Consider the following 25,545-nt stretch of genomic DNA (forward strand, 5'->3'; position numbering starts at 1 on the left):
AAAGGAAAGGAAAGGAAAGGAAAGGAAAGGAAAGGAAAGGAAAGGAAAGGAACGAAGGAAGGAAGGAAGGAAAGAAAAGAAAAAAGAAAAGAAAAAAAAAAGAAAAGAAAAGAGAATATCTGAATATAGACTATATCAAATAACCGAATATCAATGTTAAACTTCTTTAATTTGATAATGTACTATTACAATTATATAAGGAAATGTCCTTGCTTTTATGAAATATACACAGAGGTAGCTGGGGGCAAACTAACTAGCAAATGATTAAGGAGAAAAATGATACCTATGGAAAGAGAGTAAACACAATAAAGCAAATATAGCAAACTGTTTTCAATTTGTGAATCTAGGTAAATGGTATACAAGATTCTTGCAACTCCTCTAGATAGTCTGAGATCATTTTAGATCAAATTTTTTTTTGGCTGGGCATAGTGACTCATGTCTATAATCACAGCACTTTGAGAGGCTATGGCAGAAGGGTTGCTTGAGCCCAGGAGTTCCAGGACAGCCCTGGCAACAGGGCGAGACCTTGTCTCCCTAAAAAATTAAAAAATTATCTGTGTGAACTGGAGTATATCTGTATTCCCAGCCACTCAGGAGGCTGAAGTGGGAGGATCGCTTGTGGCTAGGTTGACACTGCAGTGAGCCACGATTGTGCCACTGCACTCCAGCCTGGGCAACAAAGCAAGACCCTGTTTCAAACAAACAAACAAAATTAAACCTACCATATTCCCTGTTATATGTAAGATAAAAGTCTGAACTCCTTGGTTAAGCTCTCTGTGATCTGACTCTTGCCTCCTTCTACCATTATCAGTCATCAAGTGAGAGGAGGACCACAACCAACATCCTACTCTCCACACAAAATGATTACAAATTTCTGAACACACCAAACTGCTTTCTTCCACGTCAAACATGTTCTCTACTTCCTACACCATGCCTGTCTGGCAAGCAATTTCTTATTCGATGCTATTTCAGCCTCACCTCCTCTAACTCTACCCTCCTTTCTACTTTCATCTTCCAGATGAAAATAACCACTCCCAGCCACACATGGTGGCTCATGCCTGTAATCCCAGCTCTTGGCGAGGCCGAGGCAGGCAGATCACTTAAGGTCAGGAGTTCGAGACCAGCTGGCCAATGTGGTGAAACCTACTATCTATTAAAAACACAAAAATGAGCCAGGCATGGTGGCGGGTGCCTATAATCTCAGCTACTCAGGAGAGTGAGGCAGGAGAATCACTTGAGCCCAGGAGGGGAGTGAGCCAAGACAACATCACTGCACTCCAGGTGGGGCAGCAAAGTGGCTCTGTTTGGAAAATAAAAATAAAAATAACCACTACCTTCTTTGTGACCTCAATATATCTTGTGCACTTCTACTGCAGTAGCACTTATACTTCACTGTACTTTTGTGGTTTGCAAGTCTGGATACACACACACCCCATCCCTGGTTACTTTAGTATTTATGTATTTTCAATTCTCCTGCCTTATAAGATAGTATAATGTACTGGTAAAAAGTACAGGCTTCAGAACCATACAGATTTAATGGATCAGAATCACAGCTCTACTACAGCTCCGCTACTCTATCAAATTACTTAGTTTTTAAAAAAGTCTCAGGGGCTAATAACACAGTAGCCATCCAATAAATAGTTGTCGTAATTAATGTTACTATCGTCTCTCTTTGGTTAAGCCTGTAATTTAGACAGCTTAAACTCTCAAATACTCGGCAGTGCACGGCAGCTCATGTCTGTAATCCTAGCACTCTGGGAGGCTGAGGTGGTGAATTACCTGAGGTCAGGTATTCAAGACCATCCTGACCAATATCGTGAAGTCCCATCTCTACCAAAAATACAAAAAAAGTAGCCAGGCATGGTGGCATGCACCTGTAGGCCCAGCAACTCAGGAGGCTGAGACAGGAGAATTGCTTGAACTCACGAGGTGGAGACTGCAGTGAGCCAAGATCACGCCACTGCACTCCAGCCTGGACAACAGAATGGGACTTTGTCTTTAAAAAACAAAACAAAACAAAAAAAACCTTAAAGACTCCCAAATTATGTACTGTACTGTACATATAGCCTACTCAACTTACGACCAAATTGTGTTACGACCGGTCTGTTGGAACCAATCGTGGTCGTAAGTCAAGCACTAGCTGTACTTTTAAAAATGGTTTCACTTTTAATGTCCCTAATACAGCTTTCCATCAACTTTCCCAAAGGATGAAAATCAACACCTATTTTTCACTAAGAGGTCAACCTACTTTCAATCTCTTACACCAATGAAAGATTCTACATGAAGATGAACACAAGTTCTAACAAAATTTTATTTCTTTCGCATGATTCATAACTATCATCTATTTATCTAATTGCATCTAAATGCTGTATTACTGCAAATATCCCTTTCACCAACTTCAAAAAGAGAAAAAACAAGCACCATTAAAAACAAAGAAGTAGCAAAATAGATAATTCCAAATCACCTATAAGTACTTAGTTACCTAAAAAAATAAACTGTCTCAGATTGTTGACGAAAAAAAATCCAAGGCACATTCATTAAAGCAAATAAACAACTCATGTAACTTCCAAAACTCTCACTCATGACCTATTTTCTTTTACTTGTGACCCAAATTTAGTTACTTAACTATCTTAGACACTAACAAAATAGAAAGGTAAGATAAGCTTCTGGAGAGAGAGTAACGACTGACAGCAAAGGAACAAAATATACACAAAAAAGTCTATATAGAATCTCAACAGTCTGCTGGAGCCAATTTTTTTCTAAAGAAAATGCATCAAATTGAATAATATTAAATGACAGGAAAAGGAGCAAACTTTATAGAAATTTCCTTTACAAATCAAAAACTTTCAACTTTAAAATGAATATATATTGACAGTTCAGGGAGGACATCTGTTTCTTCAAAAAGGGCAGAGTAGGAAAACAAATGTTGCTAATTTTTAAAAAAAATCATATAAATCCGTTTTTTGATCATTATTATTCATAAGAAAATTAACATATTACAGTCATTCATACAAATGTTTACCACAGATACTCCTGAATTCAAGCAGTATTAACATTTAAATTTATTTTAGGAACGATGAAAAAATTATTCCTACATTTAAGAGAACACCATTTTGGCTGGTCACAGTGGCTTATGCCTGTAATCCTAGCACTTTGGGAAGCCAAGGTGGGCAGACCACCTAAAGTCGAGAGTTCGGACCAGACATAGAGAAAATACAAAATTAGCCGTGCATGGTGGTGCATGCCTGTAATCCCAGCTACTCGGGAGGCTGAGGCAGGAGAATCACTTGAACCCAGGAGGCAGAGGTTGTGGTGAGCTGAGATTGCGCCACTGCACTCCAGACTGGGCAGCAAGATCGAAACTCAGTCTCAAAAAAAAGAACAGCATTTTTTATTTTACTGAATTACCTTTCCTGTTTAAGAGCATACTCCAACATTTTGATCCTCCTCACAAGATCCTTCTTCAAATTTTCTTGGCCCTTCCTTTCTCCCTGTAGGAAGGCGATCTGGGCCTAAGTAGGGGAGAAAAAAAAAAAATTTAGTTTAAAAAAAAAAAAAAAAAAAAAAAAAAAATTTTTTTTTTTAAACTCAGTAAAGAACTTGTGGAATTCAGAACAATTAGATGCAAATATATTTCCTTTACATATTTGTCACAAAGTATATAAAAATATAAAAATGCACTGACTGCAAGGGGGAAAAGGGATTTAAGTTAGAAAGCAGGGGGACGACGTCTATATGTATTTTACTTCAGACTAGGGATTTTACAACACATAGTCCATACTATCTAGGGTCTACAATCTAAAACAACTAATACTGCTGGGCACAGTGGCTCACACCTGTAATCCCAACACTTTGGGAGGCTGAGGCAGGCAGATCATTTGAAGTCAAGAGTTTGAGACCAGCCTGGCCAACACAGTAAAACCCCATCTCTACTAAAAATACAAAAATGAGTGGGGCATGGTGGCACCTTGTAATCCCAGCTACTCCGGAAGCTGAGGCAGGAGGATCACTTGAACCCTGGAAGCGGAGGTTGGAGTGAGCCAAGATCATGTCACTGCACTCCATTCTGGGTGACAGAGTGAGACCCCATCTCAAAAAATAAAGTAAAATAAAACAACCCTAATATTAATGCAAATAAATGCAAGATGTACAGAATACTTTGATAAAGTGTTTGTCTTTTTGCCATCAACAGTATTTCTTTTTTATAAAGCGGGAAGGGGGAAAGTAAAGCCAGTTCTTAGAATCCCCTTGCACAAGCTTCATCATATATTTAAACTTTATAACAGATTCCTTAAGTGACTTTATTATGGACCTCCCCTACACACAGTAAACTGCTCCCTTTTCTCAGTCTCCATCCTTTTTCTCACCAGCCTTGAAATGTAATCCACAGAAAAAAAGAAAGTGAAAGTTGGGAAAAGGAAAATCAGAGACAATGGCCTTCTGCACATTCCTGCCCCCAACCCCAAGGAATTACTAAAACCCTAAATTTGAACATGAAACAAACTGTAAACAACTTTTAAAGTCAGTAAAACAGAGGGGCTAGGAAATACTGGCTCTCCAGAATATTAAAAGGACATTTACAATTGAAATACTATCTTTCACATGAGAAACTGAAACTATGTCACAAACACTACTTGTTAAAGTGACTCATAATACCGCTTATAAGTCATAAGGACCTCAAAACTAGCTAGAAATTTCACTCTCTCACATGTACCACCACCCCCTGTCTATTGTATTGGCCCATTGAGACAGGTAACAATGTTATTTATATATCTACAGTGCTTCCTATGAAGTAAACAGTAACTTTACATTCAAGGATGACCTTGCCACATTCCTAAGGAATTGTGAGGACTGTCCAACTTAGGTTCAGCAAGGAAGCCATTAAACTTAATTCTCATTCAAAGATTTGTTTCTATTCAGTACCACAAGAAACATAAAATCCAACTTACCTAGTCTCTTATAACTGTCAAGATACAGGTAGTGTTAGGTTTTTGTTTTCATTTCAATGTGCTTTAAATTTTACATTTCAATTAAGAGAAGGATTGCATTTATGTTACTGAAATAAAAGTGGTCTGAAAACAATTCAATTGTTTTCAGAGGTAAAGGCATCAAATATGCACAATACTCTTTTGAAATTATATATTCTGCAGTGGGATAATTATGTTACCTAACCAGAATAGTAATGACACATTTAAGGCTGACAAAAACGAAAGTCTTGTCAAAAGGAAATGACAGCCCAACTTGTCAGGCCAAACATGCTTTGCCACAGAATTTTACATGCTCTTTAAAGTGACTTTAATAAAAGTAATAAGCTAATCAATGCAATCAAATATTGAAAATAAGAACAGTGTCAATAACCAATTTTGTCCTTTCTATACTCTTTGGCTAGTTTCATATTTCTGCTACCATCATTTGTCCTGGATGATTCTGAAACTTCAGCTTATAGTACTCTAAAGTCTTTACTGTATATGTTCAACTTCAGGCATAAGAGAAATTACAATTAAAAGTATTATCAGAGGCTGGGCACAGTGGTTCAGCCCTGTAATTGCAGCACCTTGGGGGACCAAGGTGGGAGGATAACTTGAGCTCAGGAGTTTGAGGCTAGCCTGTGTAACATAGCAAGACCACGTCCCTACAAATAATTTTAAAAATCAGCGAGGCATGGTGGCAGGTGTCTGTGGTCCCAGCTACTTGGAAGGCTGAGGCAGGAGAATCACCTGAGCCCAGGAGACCAAGGCTATAGTAAGCCATGATCACACCACCACACTCCAGAATGGGTGACAGAGTGAGACCCGTTTCAAAAAAAAAAAAAAAAAAAGTATCAGGACCAGGCATGGTGGCTAATGACTGTAATCCCAGAACTTTGGGAGACTGAGGTGAGAGGACTCCTTGAGGCTGGGAGTTTAAGACCATCCTGGCCAATGTACCAAGACATCTCATTAAAAAATTAAAAATATAAAAAATAAAGTACAATCAGATTCCTCCTTTTCCATTAGATGATAAAGGTCAGTAATTTAATAATATGTTAGAAAACAGGCATTTACATGTCAGCTGTGGTGGTATAAACCAGTTTCACTTTATAGACAACAACCAGCAATATCCATCAAGTTTGTAAATGCACACACCCTTTAAACAATTTTAGAATGTTATCCTTCAAATATATATTTGTACACATGTGAAATTATATAATAAATGACTGATAAAACACAGACAAGAATATATATACAACCCAAATGAGCACCTAAAGAGGACAGGTTAAATAAATTATGAGTATAATTGAAAGAAAATTAGGACCTAAACTAAGACCTTTGAGAATAAAAACTATGATAATGTCAATCTTTTACCTTTTTTTCTCTACAGAAGTGGGAAGATAGAAACAAAAAGTCTCAAAACACATTCCAACATAAAAAAGCTAATTCCTTCTGTAAAACAATCTGAGTCAAAAACATAATACTTGGTATAAATTCTTACTCTTTCAAAATAAATGTTAAATTCCAGCTAAAAAATCTCCAGATATGGTAGTATACTGCTCTTTGAATTATTTAATTGAAAAAGAAGGGCGATGGTGGGAGACATAAAAGAAGAAAACAATGAAAGGAAGAAAAGAAGGGAAGGAAAAAAGGTAAAAAGAAAAAGAGGAAAATAGGTCAGGCACAGCGGCTCACACCAGCACTTTGAGAGGCTAAGGTGGGTGGGTGGATCACTTGAGGTCAGGAGTTTGAGATCAGCTTGGCCAACAAGGTGAAACCCCTTCTCCACTTAACATATAAAAATTAGCCAGGTGTGGTGGCAAGCACCTATAGTCCCACCTTCTTGGGAGGCTGAGGCAGGGGAATCGCTTGAACCCGGGAGGTGAAGGTTGCAGTGAGCCGAGACTGTACCACTGCCCTCCAGCCAGGGCAACTGAGCAAGACTCCACACCCAGCTAATTGTTGTATTTTTAGTAGAGACGGGGTTTCACCATGTTGGTCAGGCTAGCCTCAAACTCCTGACTTCATGATCTGCCCACATTGCCCTCCCCAACTGCTGGGATTACAGGCGTGAGCCAGTGCGCTTGGCCTTATTAAAGCCATTTTAAATGACCTTGTACTCTTAAAAAGGGTTAGGATTCAAAATTGAAATCACCGAGAAGTATATTCAAAATGAAAAATACACAAAATTCTTGGGTTGGACCCTTTTCAGTAGCTTTTCAGTCACTTGCTATGGAAAGTAAAGAGCATTCAATTTTACAAAAATTGAATGTAAATTTAAAATTTTTAAAGTAAAATATAAAACTTGACTAATTTAAGGTTCTCATCTTTCAGTTTGAACACAAACTTCAAAGTAACGGAGGAAATATATAAGTAAAAGTCAATTATATGCTTTACTTAAGCTAAGAAACAGCGTACAATGAAGTTTCAATAATCTGCTTTATGTCTTAATGCCTTCTATAAACTACATCTATTCCCACTGAAAAGCTCTGGTTTATATCATGCTCTTAAATCCAGGCTGCTAGTTTTCTGCGGCACATAATCACTGCCTCTAGGCCTCTCTATTAAAGACAGTGTCATTATCAGGCTGGGTATGATACCTCATGCCAGTAATTCCGGCACTTTGGGAGGCCGAGGCAGGTGGATCGCCTGAGGTCAGGAGTTCAAGACCGGTCTGACCAACATAGTGAAACCCTGTCTATACTAAAAATACAAAAATTAGTCGGGTATGGTGGCATGTGTCTGTAGTCCCAGCTACTCTGAATGCTGAGACAGGAGAACTGCTTTAAGTTGGGAGGTGGAAGTTGCAGTGAGCCAAGATCGTGCCACTGCACTCCAAAATGGGCACCAGAGAAAGACTGCCTCAAAAAAAGGTGTCATTATCATTTGGTGACATCAAACTTTGCCATCAGAATCTCCCAGATGACTTATTAAAACATAATTGTTTAGGTTCTACCCTCAGAGTTGCTCATTAGGTAGGTCTGGAGTGGGGCCCAAGAATTTGCATTTCTAGTAAGTACCCAGGTGATGCTAACGCTGCTGATCTGGGACCACACTTAGAGAGAAAAACAACTGATCTAAACCACTTGTAACACAGTTAGAAGGCCAAAAACACAAAACAAAACAAAAACCCCAAAATGGGAAATAGTCTGCTAAGGGGCAAGGAAAAGAGTCCCAGAGGCTGGGTGCGGTGGCCGTCGCCTATAATCCTAGTACTTTAGGAGGCCAAGGTGGACGAATCACTTGAGGTGAGGAGTTCAAAAACAGTATGGCCAACATGGTGAAACCCTGTCTCTACTGAAAATACAAAAAAATTAGCTGAGTCTGGTGGTGAGCGCCTGTAATCCCAGCTACTTGGACAGCTTAGGCAGAAGAACTGCTTGAACCCAGGAGGTAGAGGTTGCAGTGAGCCGAGACAGTGCCACTGTACTCGAGCCTGAGCGACATATCTCATAGTCCCAGAATCCTAACCCTTTTTTTTTTTTTTTTGGGAGACGAGAGTTTTGTTCTTGTTGCCCAGGCTGGAGTACAATGGCATGATCTCGGGCACCCCAACCTCTGCCTCCCAGGATCTCTCCACCTCCCAGGTTCAAGAGATTCTCCTGCCTCAGCCCATCCAAGTATCTGGGATTACAGTTATGAGCCACCACACCTAGCTAATTTTGTATTTTTAGTAGAGACAGGGTTTCTCCATGTTGGTCAGGCTGGTGTTGAATTCCCAACCTTAGGTGTTCAGCCCGCCTCGTACTCCCAAAGTGCTGGGATTACAGGCGTGTGCTACCACACCTAGCCCCAGAACTTTACCTCTTTACTCTACAGAAGTATGGCATCTTACATAAGCCTTCAAGCTGACAGATGAGTACATACTAGTTGTTTGATTCTCTTCCAAATTTCTTATTTATGACTATACGTACTTTTGTCAGTCTCCTGAAAAAATAAAATCTACCAATATATTTCAGTTCAATCACATTTGGGAAATACCTATGGCCCATTAAGGTGTATCCTGCTGTAATGGAGAATACAGGAAAAACAAATCAAACCATGTTTCTACTCACAATGTACTTCCAATCTAGACAGGGTACAAGGCCCGCAAACATATGTTCACAAAAACAGCTAAGAAAAGATAGTGCAGTATTAATAGATGAGGATTCAAGTGATAGTCAAATATTCCTATTTGTTCATTTAACAGTATAAACTAAACACCTACTTTGTGCCAGGCACAGTTACTGGCACTGGGACTAAAGGAGTGACAAAACAAAACAGAGCTCACAATCCAGTGGATGAAATACACGTTGCCAAAGACGTAGCATATGTTATATTTACCTAGAACCAGCAATACAGTTGCAGGCAAAAACAGTAAATATAAAAATAAACACAAAAAGCAATTGGATGCCTATTTAACTCTGGAGTCAAGTACAGAGCTGATGTTCAACTCAAAAATTGCTGCTTATTAATTAATTAATTTGAGACAGCTCTGTTGCCCAGGTTGGAGTGCAATAGTGCAATCATAGGCCTCGAAATCCTGAATTCAGGCAATTCTCCCAACTTGGGCTCCCAAGCAACTGGGACTATAGGTGCTCACCACCACATCTAGCCAATTTTAATTTTTTTGGTAGAGACAGGGTCTTGCTATGTTGCCAGGCTGGTTTCGAACTCCTAGCCTCAAGCAATCCTCTCACTTTGGCCTCCCAAAGTGCTGGAATTACATCCATGAGCCACTGCACCAGACCTAAAAACTGTATTTTAATCTGGTATTTATTTATTCTACAGCTAGTTTTACTTTTTTTTTGAGATGGCGCCTCACTATGTCACCCACGCTGGAGTAGAGTGATGCAATCTTGGCTCACTGCAACCTCTGCCTGCTGGGTTCAAGCGATTCTCATGCCCCAGCCTCCTGAGGAGCTGGGATTACAGAAGTGCACCACGGCATCTGGCTAATTTTTGTACTTTTTAGTAGAGACAGGGTTTTACCATGTTGGCCAGGCTGATCTCAAACTCCTGACCTCAGGTGATCTGCCTGCCTTGGCCTCCCAAAGCGCTGTAATTATAAGTATGAGCCACCACACCCAGCCTAGTTTTACATTTTAACAAACTAGAAGTCTCCTGAAATTTTCTTAATAAGTAAAATTACTGTACCATTTTATTTATCTATTGCTACTTTTCAAAAAAAGATAAGATGTGAAACTATGGATTATACTGAAAATAAAGATAAATTTTATTTTATGTTTTTTAGAAATGAGGGTCTCTCTCCACTGCCAGGTTAGGAGTGCAGTGGCATGATCATAGTTCACTACAGCCTTGAACTCCTTGGGCTCAAGTGATCCTTTTAGATAACATTTTACCTCTGAAATGCTATAGGAGATAATGGTATATTCTTTCACAATCTCTCTACTCCTAAATGTAAGATTACAAATATAGATTTTTGTATACAGAAAACCTTCAATTGCCCAAATTCTCATTTAAAGTACAAAATTAATTACACCACATTATCACCTTATGGCAGCATATAAATAAATGTACATCAGTAGGTTTCTTGAGATCCCAAAGGCTCCCTCAGGACTCGAATCAGTCAGTTAAATTCCCACAGCACATCTTCCTATCTTTCAAATCTTTTTCTTTAAGATGAAGACTCGCTCTGTTGCCAGGTGGCTGGAGTGCAGTGGCATGATCTCGGCTTACTGCAACCTCCACCTCCTGGGTTCAAACGATTCTCTTGTCTCAGCCCCCTGAGTAGCTGGGATTACAGCCGCGCATTACCACGTCTGGCTGATTTTTGTATTTTTAGTAGAGACGGGGTTTCACCCTGCTGGTCAGGCTGGTCTTGAATTCCTGACCTCGTGATCTGCCTGCCTCAGCCTCCCAAAGTGCTGGGATTACAGGCATGAGACACCATGTCTGGCTCAAATCTTTATACATGTTCCTGATGCTTCCTCAAAGAACTAGAAATAAAGTTCCATTTCTTTTTTAATTTACACACACACACACATTTTATATATATATATGCAGTCAGCCCTCCATATCCATGTGTTCTACATCTGCAGATTCTAGCAACCATCTATCAAAAACATTCAACACCATAAAAAATTGTTTTAATATAGCATAATACTATTTACACAGAATTTACATTGTATTACGTATTATAAATAATCTAGAGATGATTTAAAGTATATGGGAGGGTGTGCACAGTTTATATAGAAACACATTATATTTAAAAATTGGAACTTGAGCATCCACAGTTTTTTATATTGGTTGGGGGAGTTCCCGGAACCAATCCCCTACAGACATCGAAGAATGACTGTATGTATGTACATAAACACATATGTAGAAGAAAGAAGTGAAAGAATAAAATATCAATCAAAGGAGGATTCTTGTAGATTTATGGTATGAGAGAATATGACATTCATAGATTTAACATTCATGATTACCACTGTTTTGAGAGCCACCCAGAAGATACTTGGTTAAGGCAATGAAGAAGCTAGAGATCCAATCTAGGGGCTAAATGCATGAGTCTAGCCTAACACCAAACATTTGTTTTTGGAAGTTTTATTTTGAGACAGGGTCTTCTTTTCTTGACAAGATTGGAGTGCAATGGCACAATTACAGCTCACTGCAGCCTTGACCTCCTGGTCTCAGGCAATTCTCCTGCCTCAGCCTCTCAAGGAGCTGGGCCCACAGGTGTGTGCTGCCATGCCCAACAAAGCATTTGTATGAAAGTTAAAAGGTAATACCTCTAAAAAGTTTAAGAAAAAAAACTGAATCCATTAATGTAATATGCCCCTTGCCCCCCACAAAGAAAGAAAAATGTAAGGACTAAGAAAATGACAGCTCTTAACCAGAAAAAAAATGTTCTATATCCTCCAACCAAAACTCACTAAACTAATTCAGCAAATGCTCCAACCTGATCAAAAGGGATTCAAGTGAAATAAAACTTTCACTGAAGTTGAAAAGAATATTAACTTGTAGAATATGTGTACATATAAGAAACACACAACTCTCAATGGAAATACAATTCAGAGAAAGTAAGGATTCTACAAAAAGATGTCTTAATCTTAAAATCTGAGGATTTACAGAGCTCTCAGAAAGTATTACTCGCAAAAGGCAAGTCTTCAATAATTTATGATTTTATTTATAGCTAGCTCCAAAGGAGTTTTAAACATGTTTTAAACCAATACAATTATCTGTTGATAGGTATATAATCTCTAAAGACATATTCTTCAACAGGCAACACTTCTCATATTTAAAATATTCAGTCTCTATGTATAAATTATGAATCTACATCTTTTTTTTTTTTTTTTTTTTGAGAAAAAGTTTAGCTCTCATTGCAGTCTAGAGTGCAATGGCGCGAGCTCGGCTCACTGCAACCTCTACCTCCCAGGTTCATGCGATTCTCCTGCCTCAACCTCCTGAGTAGCTGGGATTACACGCATGTGACAACATGCAGAGCGAATTTTGTATTTTTAGTAGAGATGGGGTTTCTTCATGTTGGTCAGGCTGGTCTCAAACTCCCAACCTCAGGTGATCAGCCCACCTTGGCCTTCCAAAGTGCTGGGATTACAGGCGTGAGCCACTACACCCAGCATGAATCTATATATCTTAAGGAACTGTATAAAACCCAAACTCTTCCCAATGGAATAATGCTATCCACAATCTTTTCCCAACCCCTCTTTCTAGCTTTGTCTTCCACATCCCTATTCACACATCATATGCTCCAACTGAAGTAGACAATTAGGCTGGGCACAGTGGCTCACGCCTGTAATGCAAACACTTTGAGAGGCCTAGGCAGATGGATCACTTACACTAAGGAATTTGAGTCCAGCCATGAGCAACATAGTGAAGCCCTGTCTCTACTAAAAATACAAAAATTAGGTGTGGTGGCACAAGCCTGTAGCCCCAGCTACTCAGGAGACTGAGGCACAAGAATCGCTTGAACCCGGGAGGCAGAGGTACAGCACCACTGCACTCTAGCCTGAGCAACAAAGTGAGACCCTGTCTCAGAAAAAAAAAAGGGGGACGGGCGGGGAGGATGCTGGGCAATGGAAGGAACTAAACTCATAATTTTTTTTTCTTTTGGAGACAGCGTCTCATTCTATCGCCCAAGCTGGAGTGCAGTGGCATGATCTCAGCTCACTGCAACCTCTCACTCCCTGGTTCAAGCGATTCTCCTGCCTCAGCCTCCAGAGCAGCTGCGATTACAGGCACACAACACTACACACAGTTCATTTTTGTATTTTTAGTAGAGACGGGGTTTCACCATGTTGGCCAGGCTGGTCTCAAACTCCTGACCTAGGTGATCTGCCTGCCTCGGCCTCCCAAAGTGCTGGCATTACAGGTGTGAGCCACTGCATCTAGCCCCCAGACAGGTTTTAACAACATCGGCCATCTAGGTTCTTTCTCTCAGGACAAACAACTGGAAAACCATTTTCTGGAAAACAAAATAAACCTAAAGGGAAAAAAAAATTAAATATGACATCCAGGGATCTTTCAACAAAAAAGCCAATTCACCTAAATCACATCATCCAACAGTGATGGCCTGAACATACGTTAGGGAAACCTCCATGTTAATACACCTAGTCCACAAATAGAGGGCTTCCCATCACTTTCTTAATGCCACATTCTTAAAAATGGTCCACTGTTGACCCCATAAGCATTTGAGGAAAGGCTCTATCTACCAAGAGACAAAAACAAAAACAAAGAGGATGAAAGGAACACAAAGAAAACAGGCAATACAGATACAGAACAAAACTTCAAAAGATCTCTAATATTTTCAGAGAAATAATAGCTAACATCAAAATTAGAATAAAAGGCAAAGAAAATAGAGGTAAAGATAAGAAAACAACAGAATCAAACAAAAGGCCCAACATCCAATTAATAATTCCTGAGAGAGATAGCAGAGAAAATCAAGAAGAGAATATCAAAAAAATAATTTCAAAAAAAATTTTCCAGAACTGTAGGACAAATAAATCTACTACTATGCAACACAACAAATGAAATGTATGGGGGCAGGCAAGGGGCACAAAGCATATCATCCTGAAACTTAAATCAGTGATAAAAATCTTCCAAAAGTGGAAAAATAGGACAGACATAAACAATCAAGAATCAAAATACTACTGAAGCTGCAATAAAATGAACCAATATATTCAGATTATATCAAACATGGAGTTCTATCTGTCAATCATTTTGAGACATATGAATTTTCAAAACAGTTACTTCCTATATACCTGTTCTCAAGAGACTCATGATATCATTAAAATGAAAGAATAAATGAAAAAGAAAACATGGGATCCAGGAAATAAGAGTCCTAACAACAGAGAGAAGCAAAAGGAAGTTCTAAAGAAACAGCTGGACCCCAAGCCTAAATATTAATAACAAGTAGCCTACATTCAAGTATAGCAGGAAACTCTAGGAATAACAGATTTTACAAGGTGAGGAGAAAGGACTAAGAAATTATTTGATAAGGTCAACCACATATAAATTTGTATTAAAAGATTACTGAAGTAGTGCAATGTAAAAAAAAAAAAAAAAAAAAAAAACCTAAACCAAAAGAAAAAATGAGATAATCATTAACTGTGGGAAAACCAAAAAGTTCCAAAGGAAAGGGAACACTCAAAGTGTATTAACTGGCTGCCTTAGAAGTAACTAGTACTTATATATATTTACATAATAATGTACATAAACTTTTTAAAATGGTGTGATTTAACGCTATTGAGACAATGTAGGGAAAGGAAGTAGGGCAGAGAAGTGAAAGGGGATAACATAGCTAAATCCTCATCAACCATAACACAAAGCTGGTAGATAATACTTAAAACTGACAAAAGGTCAATAGTATAATATGGTTTTGAAATATGAGATGAATAACAGAAATGGCAGCTAAGAGTTAAAATGGTTAACTCTGAGAAGTATACTTGGAGACAGAAAATGGTACATAGAAGGAATAGATGTTTTTCATCACAAAGCCCTTCAGCACTATTTGCCTTGAAGTATGTGCATGTATTACTCTGACAAAAATTAAAATTAAATTTGACAATGTATCAATGATTGGTAGAGCCAAGCATTGGGGGATTCCATTTGAAGTGAATAGTGAACAGTTAACTTCTTTAAAAGACAAACTGTATCTTATTCTAGACCCCCAGTGCCTGGCAAAGTTTCTGACACAAAATCATTATTTGGTAAGCATTTGCTGAACAGAATAAAAGTAAATAAAACAGGCTTCAAAAAGTGATTTAAAATAGTATAATAACTAAAAGTATATTAAATAAGAAGTAATATACTACGGAAAGATCATGACACAGTGTTTACTAGGACAAAAAGGAATGATTGTGAAAAGAATTTGAATCCATTCATATTCTAACCAATATACTGTAATAAAATCCATTCATTCATTTACTGAATAGCTACCATGTATCAAAACCTTGTTTAAGCATTTGGGTCATATCTCCACCACAGTCCAATTTTTCACTGAACTTATAATCTATATAAAATACTAATGGTTTAATTTTTAAAAGTACTTTTTACATTCTTATAGAACTAGTATAACCCTTTCTGACAACTAAAGAAATGAAGACTCTAATCAGAGTTAGGATATATGGAGTAAACATATTCAAATACGAGGTATTTTACATAAGATGTACTTCAAAGGAAAACAGAAGAAATGTAAGAGACACACTTAATAAAAGGTTACCTTTTAAAAAGGTGAATACTAGTCAATATTAAAAGACACAATAACCAGATTCTACTCAGAAACAAATGGCAGGAGACTGATGAAGAACCATGAAAATATATAGAGCTGAATCATCACATGGAAAACTGCAGAGTCTAATTAGTAATAAAAAAAATTATCACAGTTGAAAATATTAATAGTTGGTGAAGCTGAGTAAAAAGTTTCCTGTATTCTTCTTGAAATTTTTCTGTAATTATGAAAATGTTTTTGTCTTAAAAAAAGTAAATTAGGCTGGGCACTATAGCTCACACCTGTAATCCAAGCACTTTGGGAGACAAGGGAGGTAGAATGCTGGAAAGACCAAGATTTTGAGACACACCTGGACAACATGGCAAAATCTCCTTTCTACAAACAATACAAACATTTAGCTGGACATGGTGGCATGTGCCCATAGTCCCAGCTACTCAGGGAGACTGAGATGGGAAGATGACCTGAGCCCAGGGAGGCCGAGGCTGCAGTGAGCAATTGATCCTGCCACTGCACTCTAGCCTGAGCAAGAGTAAGAAGAGGTCAAGAGATCGAGACCAACCTGGCCAACATGGTGAAACCCAGTCTCTACTAAAAATACAAAAATTAGCTGGGCGTGGTGGTGTGTGCCTGTAGTCCCAGCTACTCAGGAGGCTGAGGCAGGAGACTTGCTTGAACCTGGCAGGTGGAGGTTGCAGTGAGCCGAGATTGTGCCACTGCACTCCAGCCTGGTGCCTGGTGACAAAGTGAGACTCTATCTCAAAAAAAAAAGAGAGTAAGATGATGTCTCAAAACAAAACAAAGTAAATTAAAATGATAAAACCCAATGTTCATAGGCAGATGAATTACATATACAGATTTATATATTGTTGGTGGCAACGCAAATTAGTTCAATCTCTTCTGCAAAAGAGGACTATAAAGCTACATGCAGACTCTATGATCTGGTCATTTTGCCTTGGGAAATACAACCCAAGAACACCAGCCCCTTTCTTCACATCCCTCTCCACCCCATTAAAAAGCAATGTGCAAAACTGTTAAACAACATGCTCTATTTTAGCTTCTATTTTTATCATCTAAATGATTTCCTTTGAATTTCCCTTTCAATGCATTTTTCCACATGAACAGAATCATGGTGCAAAATTTTATGGCTTGTTTTCTTAGGCAAACATTATAATTTTTATTTTTTATTTTTATTTTTTGAGATGGAGTCTCACTCTTGTCACCCAAGCTGGAGTACAATGGCGAGATCTCAGCTCACTACAACCTCCGCCTCCCAGGTACAAGCGATTCTCCTGCCTCAGCCTCCCGAGTAATTGGGATTACAGGTGTCCGCTACCATGCTCGGTTTTTTTTTTGTTTTTGTTTTGTATTTTTAGTAGAGACAGGGTTTCACCATGTTGGCCTAGCTGGTCTGGAACTCCTGAGCTTGGGTGATCACCCCCCTCAGCTTCCCAAAATGCTGGAATTACAGGTGTGAACCACCGTGCCCAGTCCTATTATTTTTATACTATCATTTTTACTGGTTGTATTAGAAGTCTTCGAGTAGATTTACCATAACTTACTTAACCACTGTTGTAGACGTTGTGGGCTGGCTATTCAAAATACATATTCCCAAGCTCCTTCTCACTTGTAGCTTCCCACTACAGAATCTGGCACACCAAGGGTCTGCTTTGTTATATTCTACTGTGGCCAAACATGGCTATGTAACCAATGAGAGATACATGTATGTCTGCTGGGGATAGGGAGAAGACATTTTTGGGAAAGCTTATCACTCACTGATAAAGGAGACTTACTCCAAAAATAACACAAACAAACCTTTTTGTTGCTTTTCACTGTGGTCTTAATGTCTGTAGCTACAGCAATTTTTTTTTTTTTTTAGACAGAGTCTTGCTCTGTCACCAGGGTGGAGTGCAGTGGCGCAATCTCGGCTCACTGCAGCCTCCGCCTCCTGGGTTCAAGCGATTCTTCCGCCTCAGCCTCCTGAGTAGCTGGGACCACAGGCACCTGCCCCCACGCCCGGCTAATTTTTTTTTTTTTTTTTTCAGTAAAAACAGGCTTTCCCCCCGTTGGCCAGGATGGTCTCCATCTCTTGACCTCATGATGTGCCCGCCTCGGCCTCCCAAAGTGCTGGGATTACAGGCGTGAGCCACCGCGCCCGCCTTTTTTTTAAAATTTAATTTAATTTTTTTTTTAAAGAGACCGCGTCCCGCTATGTTGGCCAGGCTGGAGTGCAGTGGCTATTCACAGGCGCAATCCCACTACTGATAACACGGGAGTTTCGACCTGCTCCGTTTCCGACCTGGGCCGGTTCACCCCTCCTTAGACAATCTGGTGGTCACCCGCTCCCAGGAGATCACCATATTGATGCTGAACTTCGTGCGGACACCCGATCAGCATAGCGCACTACAGCACAGAATTCCTGGGCTCAAGCGATCTTCCATCTCAGCCTCCCGAGTAGCTGGGACTACAGGCACGCGCCACCTAGCCCAGCAGCTACAGCAATCTTATACTCATAATGTAACACCACCACCACCCACCCACACACACACACACACACACACACAATAAGCAACACAATGGTGATGAAGGATGGCAGATGAGAAAGAAAAAAAACAAGTTTCTTTATGTCATTACTGAGCCACTTCACCAGCCCTAGACTACCCATATTTTCCTCATGTAAAAATGACAAAAATATCATGTAAAATGAGAAAAATGTAAAAATGAAAAAAATACCATGTAAAACTGAGAAAAATATCACCTCTAATTGTTAAGTCACAGTTAAAAGGGTATACCAGCAGCCAAAAGCATTCCTAACTGATATCCATTCCACTATAGTTGAACATTTAGGTTGTTTGTAATTTTTCCCTATTACAAAATCATTTGCCAACAATGCTCTTCGTGTATATAGAATTTTAATGCTTTTTAAAAATATTTCCCAAGGATAGACTACCATAAGTGGGATTAACAGGTCAAAATATAACTATTTCATATCTCTTAATAGATACTGACCAATTGACAATACCATGAATAAGGTATGAGAGTAAAGTTCTAACATATCTATCTCCCTCAGTACCGGGTGTTAGCATCATTTTTTTTTCTTTTGAGATGGAGTCTTTATCTGTTGCCCAGGCTGGATTGTAGGGGTGTAATCCTGGCTTGCTGCAACCTCCCACTCCCAGGTTCAAGCAATTCTTGTGACTCAGCCTTCTGAGTAGCTGGGTTTACAGGCATGCAGAACCACATCCAGCTAATTTTTGAATTTTTGGTAGAGACGGGGTTTCACCATGTTGGCCAGGCTAGTCTCGAACTACTGACCTCAAGTGATTCGTCCTCCTCAGCCTCACGAAGTGCTGGGATTACAGGTGTGAGCCACCATGCCCAGCCATTTTTTTAAAAAAATTAGAAATATATATTACTTTAATGTATACTTCTTTGATGATGATTATTAACACTATTCTGTCACATATTTACTACTGCCCTACCAAAAACCCACCCAAATACTCAAAAAGAGAATTCAGTAAACTATATTTTGATTTTTAAAATTCTTGCTAGTCATTAAAAATGTACTATAGAATGAGTAAAAAACCCAAACTTTACATAAACATATAAAGCAAAAACTGAGAGGCCGACCTCTTTACCCTCATCCCGCTCCCTAGAGGTAATCAGTGTGAACAACTGCTGAATTCCCTTCTGAACTTTCTTTTTTTTGAGAAGGAGTCTCCCACTGTCACTCGGGCTGGAGTGCAATGGTGGAATCTCAACCTCCACCTCCTGAGGCAATTCTCCTGCCTCAGCCTCCCGAGTAGCTGGGATTACAGGCACATACCACCATGCCCAGCTAATTTTTTTTATTTTCAGTGGAGACGGGGTTTCACTATGTTGGCCAGCCTGGTCTTGAACTCCTGACCTCATGATCAGTCTGCCTCAGCCTCCCAAAGTGTTGGGATTATAGGCATGAGCCACCGTGCCCAGCCTGAACTTTCTCGTATGAAGAGAAATATAAGCAAAAACACCTATTTTGGTTATATAATTATTAAAAATAAGTACAGGGACTACAACTATACATATATAAAAATATGTAAGAGTAACGAAAACTTTTATGAGCTCTTATTAATGTTATACTGTTCTAAGTATTATATTTATTAACTCATTTCACTGTCACACAAAAACAGAAGACACAGAACAGTTAAAATAGGCTGAGCATGATGGCTCACGCCTGTAATCCCAGCACTTTGGGAGGCTGAAGCAGGCAGATCACCTAAGGTCAGGAGTTCAAGACCAGCCTGGCCAACATGGTGAAACCCCATCTCTACTTAAAATACAAAAATATTAGCTAGGCATGGTGGATGGCACCAGTAATCCCAGCTACTTGGGAGGCTGAGGCAGGAGAATCACTTGAACTTGGGAGGCAGAGGTTTCAGTAAGCTGAGATTGCGCCACTGCACTCCAGCCTAGTCAACAAGAGTGGAAACTGGGTCTCAAAAAATAAAATACAAATTCATATTTAAAACATGTATATACACACTAACAAAGAGTTGAAAATATAGATGCTAGAGTTAAATTTTTATTAAGATGTTTGTCTTATACATAATATACAAAAGCAATGCAGATATAATGAAAAAAAGGTTATAAGGAAGGAAAGATTGATATCTAAATTCATACATTGTTGATTTGCCATCAAGGTGGACACTCCTCATAGGCAGGACACTCCTCACCAGCAGATATAATGAAAAATGGTTATAAGGAAGCAAAGATAGGTATCTAAGTTCATACATTGTTGACTTGCCATCAGTGTGGACACTCCTCATAGGCAGGAGAAAATATGTGGCTCCAGTTCTAAGAGTTTTCAGGATATTTGGTAATCTCACATAAACAATTAAATTTTTTGTACATACAAACAAAGTAATGTGTAAGAGAATAACATACACAAAGTGTTATCTTCTAAAAAGTAAATCTATTACATTATCCTAGTACAAACACAAATCCCAACAACTTCATTTAACTTACAAGTACAGATTTATCTTTAATAAAATTATCATTCTGTTTTCTGTTAAAACTGTAATACTAACCTGAAAAATTGCCAAAAATAAATCATAGAACAAAAAAGAAAACTGTTCCAATTTGTAAATATACATAGCAGAGGATTTCAATAAAGGACAGAAAGACATCCCGTGCTATTAGATGGAACACAAAGAAACAAGCAGTTCAGAGAGGAGGAAACCCAAAAGGCTAACACATTATGGAAGTGATACCTAAATTCAGTCGTAATCAGAGAAATGCATATTAATTTAAGTAGGAGATACAACTTTAAATTTATCAGACTAGCAAGAAGTAGAATGCTAGATAATGCCAAGTGTTAACAGCAATATGGGATCACATACTGCAAATGGGAATGTAGACCAGAGCAGTCATTCTGGAAAGAAATGTGCAGTACTTAGTCAAATCAAGTGTGTATATATCCAACAAACCAACAATTTTTATATTTAGTAATATGTCAAAGAAATTCTCAAACAGTTAAAAGTACTGGATTTAATATATATAAAACATCACAGCTGGATCTTTAAAAAAAGAAAAATGGCACAATTTGATTTTTATAAATAAATAATACAAGTGTAGGAAAAACAATATTTTTACAAAGATATATTTAAAATAAAACAGAAGGGAAACAAATATAAGAGGAATGGAGATAAAAATGGATAAGTAAATTAAACAACAGAGAAACTGTGTGCAGACCAATGACAATGTGCCATAAACTATGAGAACTTAATTCTCTGCACCTGAGTTCAAAATAACATTATCAAAAATACATAATGACTTTATGTTTAAGAATGCAGAAGCAAAACTCTTAAATAAAATATTAACAAAGCAAATACAGTATATCAAAAGCATATCAAAAGAAAAATACTGCAGGACCAACTTTATTTCATTAGTAGGTTAAATGAGAAAAAACACATTATCTTAGATGCAAAAAATCAATTCACAAAAGTCAGCGTCTATTAGTGTTAGCATCTCTTAGAAAACTAGAAACATTTTTAACATGCCACATAGTAATTCTTGGAAAATGATAAATACTAAACAGTTATACAGTTTTCATGTAACTTTAAATTTTTTTCCCTTCTTTTTTTTATTCTTCTTTGACCAGATCTCACGAAATAAATTTTTTTTAAGGAAAAACCGTATCGCATGACCATCATGATACAAAGCTCTAGAATTAATAGCCAATACTAGAAAAAGAGAGTTATAAATACTGGAAAGGGCCGGGCGCGGTGGCTCAAGCCTGTAATCCCAGCACTTTGGGAGGCCAAGGCGGGTGGGTCACGAGGTCAAGAGATCGAGACCATCCTGGTCAACACGGTGAAACCCCGTCTCTACTAAAAATACAAAAAATTAGCTGGGCATAGTGGCACGTGCCTGTAATCCCAGCTACTCAGGAGGCTGAGGCAGGAGAATTGCCTGAACCCAGGAGGCGGAGGTTGCGGTGAGCCGAGATCGCGCCATTGCACTCCAGCCTGGGTAACAAGAGCGAAACTCCGTCCCAAAAAAAAACACCGGAAATATTTGCAGTTCATTTTTTTCTACCGAAAACATCAAAACAAGTATTTCTACAAGGTGACTAAATGACTTTGCACACAGAAGCAGAGCTCTCCCATATGTGGGAAATAACCAGTTAGAGATAAAATGGGAAAAGATCCCACTCACACAAGTAATAAAACCTACAAATTATTTACTTTATTCCTAGGTATTTACGTACAGGATGTCTCTTACTTAAAGAATTAAGAAAAATCTTGTTTAAGATTTGAAATGTAAAGATCCCAATTATTACCAAGGTAAATGCAAGTTCAGTAAAAATCCCACTTGTGGGTGTATACATAAAATCTGATATATGCTAAATTGTTAACAGAATTTATCTCTAAACAGTAGGTTTGTAAAAAGGAATGGAGAGAGGCTGAGGTACTTTCTACTTTGTATATTTATGTATATACTGTGTTTTGTATATACATGTATTTTTATTATAAATAAATCATTTCTTCTAAATGTAAAATTTAGACAGTGTCTAAAAATAAAATGTAAATTTAACTCAATTCCAAATAAAAACTAAAACTGTTTCTTTTTTGTAAAAAAGTTGATAGTTTCAAGTCAATAATTCATGTTCCAAATCTTGCCCCCAATTCACATTATACCAAACTTACAAAAACATTTTTTCAAAATCAATATAAATAAATTCCTTAACTAGGAAGGACAAGTTTTAGTAAAACTTTTACTAATAACTACCGGACTTTCAACTATCACAATATTAATTGCCTGCCAAAAATAATATACAAAATCAAATCAAAATGTCAAAGCAATAATTTTTATGCAAACAGTCTAAAAACAAAAAACATCACAGGCCAGGCACAGTGGCTCATGCCTGTAATCCCAGCACTTCTGGAGGCCAAGGCAGGTGGATCACAAGGTGAGGAGATCAAGGCTATCCTAGCCAACATAGTGAAGCCCCATCTCTACTAAAAATACAAAAATTGGCTGGGCGTGGTGGCACATGACTATAATCCCAGCTACTCAGGAGGCTGAGGCAGGAGAATCACTCGAATCAGGGAGTTGGAAGTTGCAGTCAGCCAAGACCATGCCGCTGCACCAGCCTGGAGACAGAGCGAGATTCTGTCTCAAAAAAAAAAAAAGACATCACAAAGTAAATACCATAAAATACTAGATATATGTAAAAATATTCAAGATAAATTAATCATTTAAATACTAAGAACCTACAAATTCCTACCTTTGTTACCAAAAAAGCCAATGACTATAAATTAATTTTTCTTGATAACTCAGGACTATATACATGTAATCACTAAACTGTGTTCTACAAAATTCCATGTAGAACTGTGTTCTACAAAAATGCAATGTCCTTTGACAGAGAAAGCACTGAGTGGGAGTTGGGAAATTCCTACTCCTGGTTTTCTCACAAATATGTGCAACCTTATTGAAGTTACTTAACTTTTCTGAGCAACCTCAGTTCCCTCAACTACAAATTAAAGCGTTCAACATTCTGTCATGATATGGAACTAAAATGGCATGTGGAAAACAGGTAGGTACTGATCCCAAGACAGTAAATATATATTTTTTAATACTTCTATTTATTTAATTGCATTCTGCTTATTTGTCTCCTTTTCATGGGACACTAAGGGTATGGAGTTGAAGTAACATCTTCCAAGGCAGTATTACTTTGGCTACTTATAAAAAATTACTAAATCAAAAATAAAATAACCATCTTCCAAAACATTTCCCCTCGTCCTACAGAATGATCATCCGCTCCTCTATAGTTATTAGTGGACCTTCCTTTCTTTTTTTTTTTTTGGTGACAGAGCCTCACTCTGTTGCCCAGGCCGGAGTGCAGTGGTGCAATCTGGGCTCACTGCAACCTCTGCCTCCTGGGTTCAAGCGATTCTTGTGCCTCAGCCTCCCGAGGAGCTGGAATTACAGGCCTCTCCAAGTGCTGGAATTACAGGCATGAGCCACCATATCTGGCCAGTTATCACTCTATTCTGATCAGCCAAAAGGTGTCATCTATTTTTTTTACCTGCACTGTTAGCCAAGAAATTTGGACTTCAGTGTTAAATTTGGACACAATTTTAACAACATTTACAACATATACTGTGATAGGTGTTGAAGATCATTTTTTTTAAAGGTACAAAGTAAGTTGCTAAAGAGATGAGAGATTGTCTATGCTATTGACTACTATAGCCCCAATTCCTAGAAATGTTACTTGCATATAGTAGACGTTCAATAAATATTAAACTGACTGATTTATAAGAAGCCAGTAAAAACAGTATAAAGTAGCACACCCTAAGTGTCAAATGACAAAACAAGTACTAAAAAAGAAACATCACTAACAGCTGAGGGTATCCAAAAATCTTAGTGTTGCAAATGGGACTTGAGCTAAATTTGCATAAAGAATATATAAATCTACAAGGTTGTAGAAGGACATTCCAGAATAAACCTTTTGAGCAATGACAAAAACAGCAGGTATGGTTTATGTACAAAGCAAGAAAACAATATTTTGGTTTAGAAAGAGTACAGTCATGCACTGAATAATGACATTTCAGTCAAAGATGAACTGCATATAAATGGGACAGTGGTCCCATAACGTTATACCATATTTTGGCTGTACCGTCTCTACATTTATGGCTTGGATATGTTTAGATACACCAGTACTCATCACTGTGTTACATCTGACTACATTATTCGGTATAGCAACATGCTATACAGGTTTGTAACCTAGGAGCAATGGGCTATACCATATAGCCTAGGTATAGAACAGACTATGCCATTTAGGGTGTGTAGGTACACTCTATAATGTTCATACAAAAATGAAATTCTGTGTTATTAAGTAATTCATGACTGCTCTAATATGTATATAGGAAATATAAACAGTCTAATCATGGAGAGATTTAAAACCTGTATCAGGCAAAAAATAAAATAAAAAGAATGTGTTGAACAAATCAATTTTTAGAAGCTTGGGAGGCAATACTATGTAAACTACTTTAGCCAAGGGAGAAACCAGAAGTGAATTATTAGGGAAGATTCTACTTCAGTCATCCAGATATGAGGTGATGAGGTATGAACAAGGGTAGAAGTAGTACTAGGAATTAAATGATTAAAAAAGGATATTAAAATATGTATCTTACAAAACTAATGATGGCTAGAAGAGTGACTACAAGGAAGTGAAAGGTTGGCTGGACACAGTGACTCACTCTTATAATCCCAGCACTTTGGGAGGCCAAGGCAGGCAGATCACGAGGTCAGGAATTTGAGACCAGCCTGGCCAACATGGTAAAACCCCGTCTCCACTAAAAATACAAAACTTAGCCAGGTGTGGTGGTGGGTGCCTGTAATCCC

At 38.2% G+C, this 25,545-nt stretch overlaps 1 protein-coding gene across 2 annotated transcripts in view; it reads right to left on the reverse strand.

The window, feature by feature from the left end:
* STRN (striatin) overlaps positions 1 to 25,545 on the reverse strand; it is a 124,767-nt gene that overhangs the window by 81,546 nt on the left and 17,676 nt on the right. For both annotated transcript variants that reach the window (XM_017534885.2, XM_017534886.2), the window contains exon 2: positions 3,409 to 3,512. In XM_017534885.2, the coding sequence (XP_017390374.1) occupies positions 3,409 to 3,512 (104 nt within the window). The remainder of the gene's footprint in view (positions 1 to 3,408; positions 3,513 to 25,545) is intronic.

The sequence above is a fragment of the Cebus imitator genome, unplaced genomic scaffold, assembly GCF_001604975.1.
Source record: "Cebus imitator isolate Cc_AM_T3 unplaced genomic scaffold, Cebus_imitator-1.0 Scaffold88, whole genome shotgun sequence".
NCBI lineage: Eukaryota > Metazoa > Chordata > Mammalia > Primates > Cebidae > Cebus > Cebus imitator.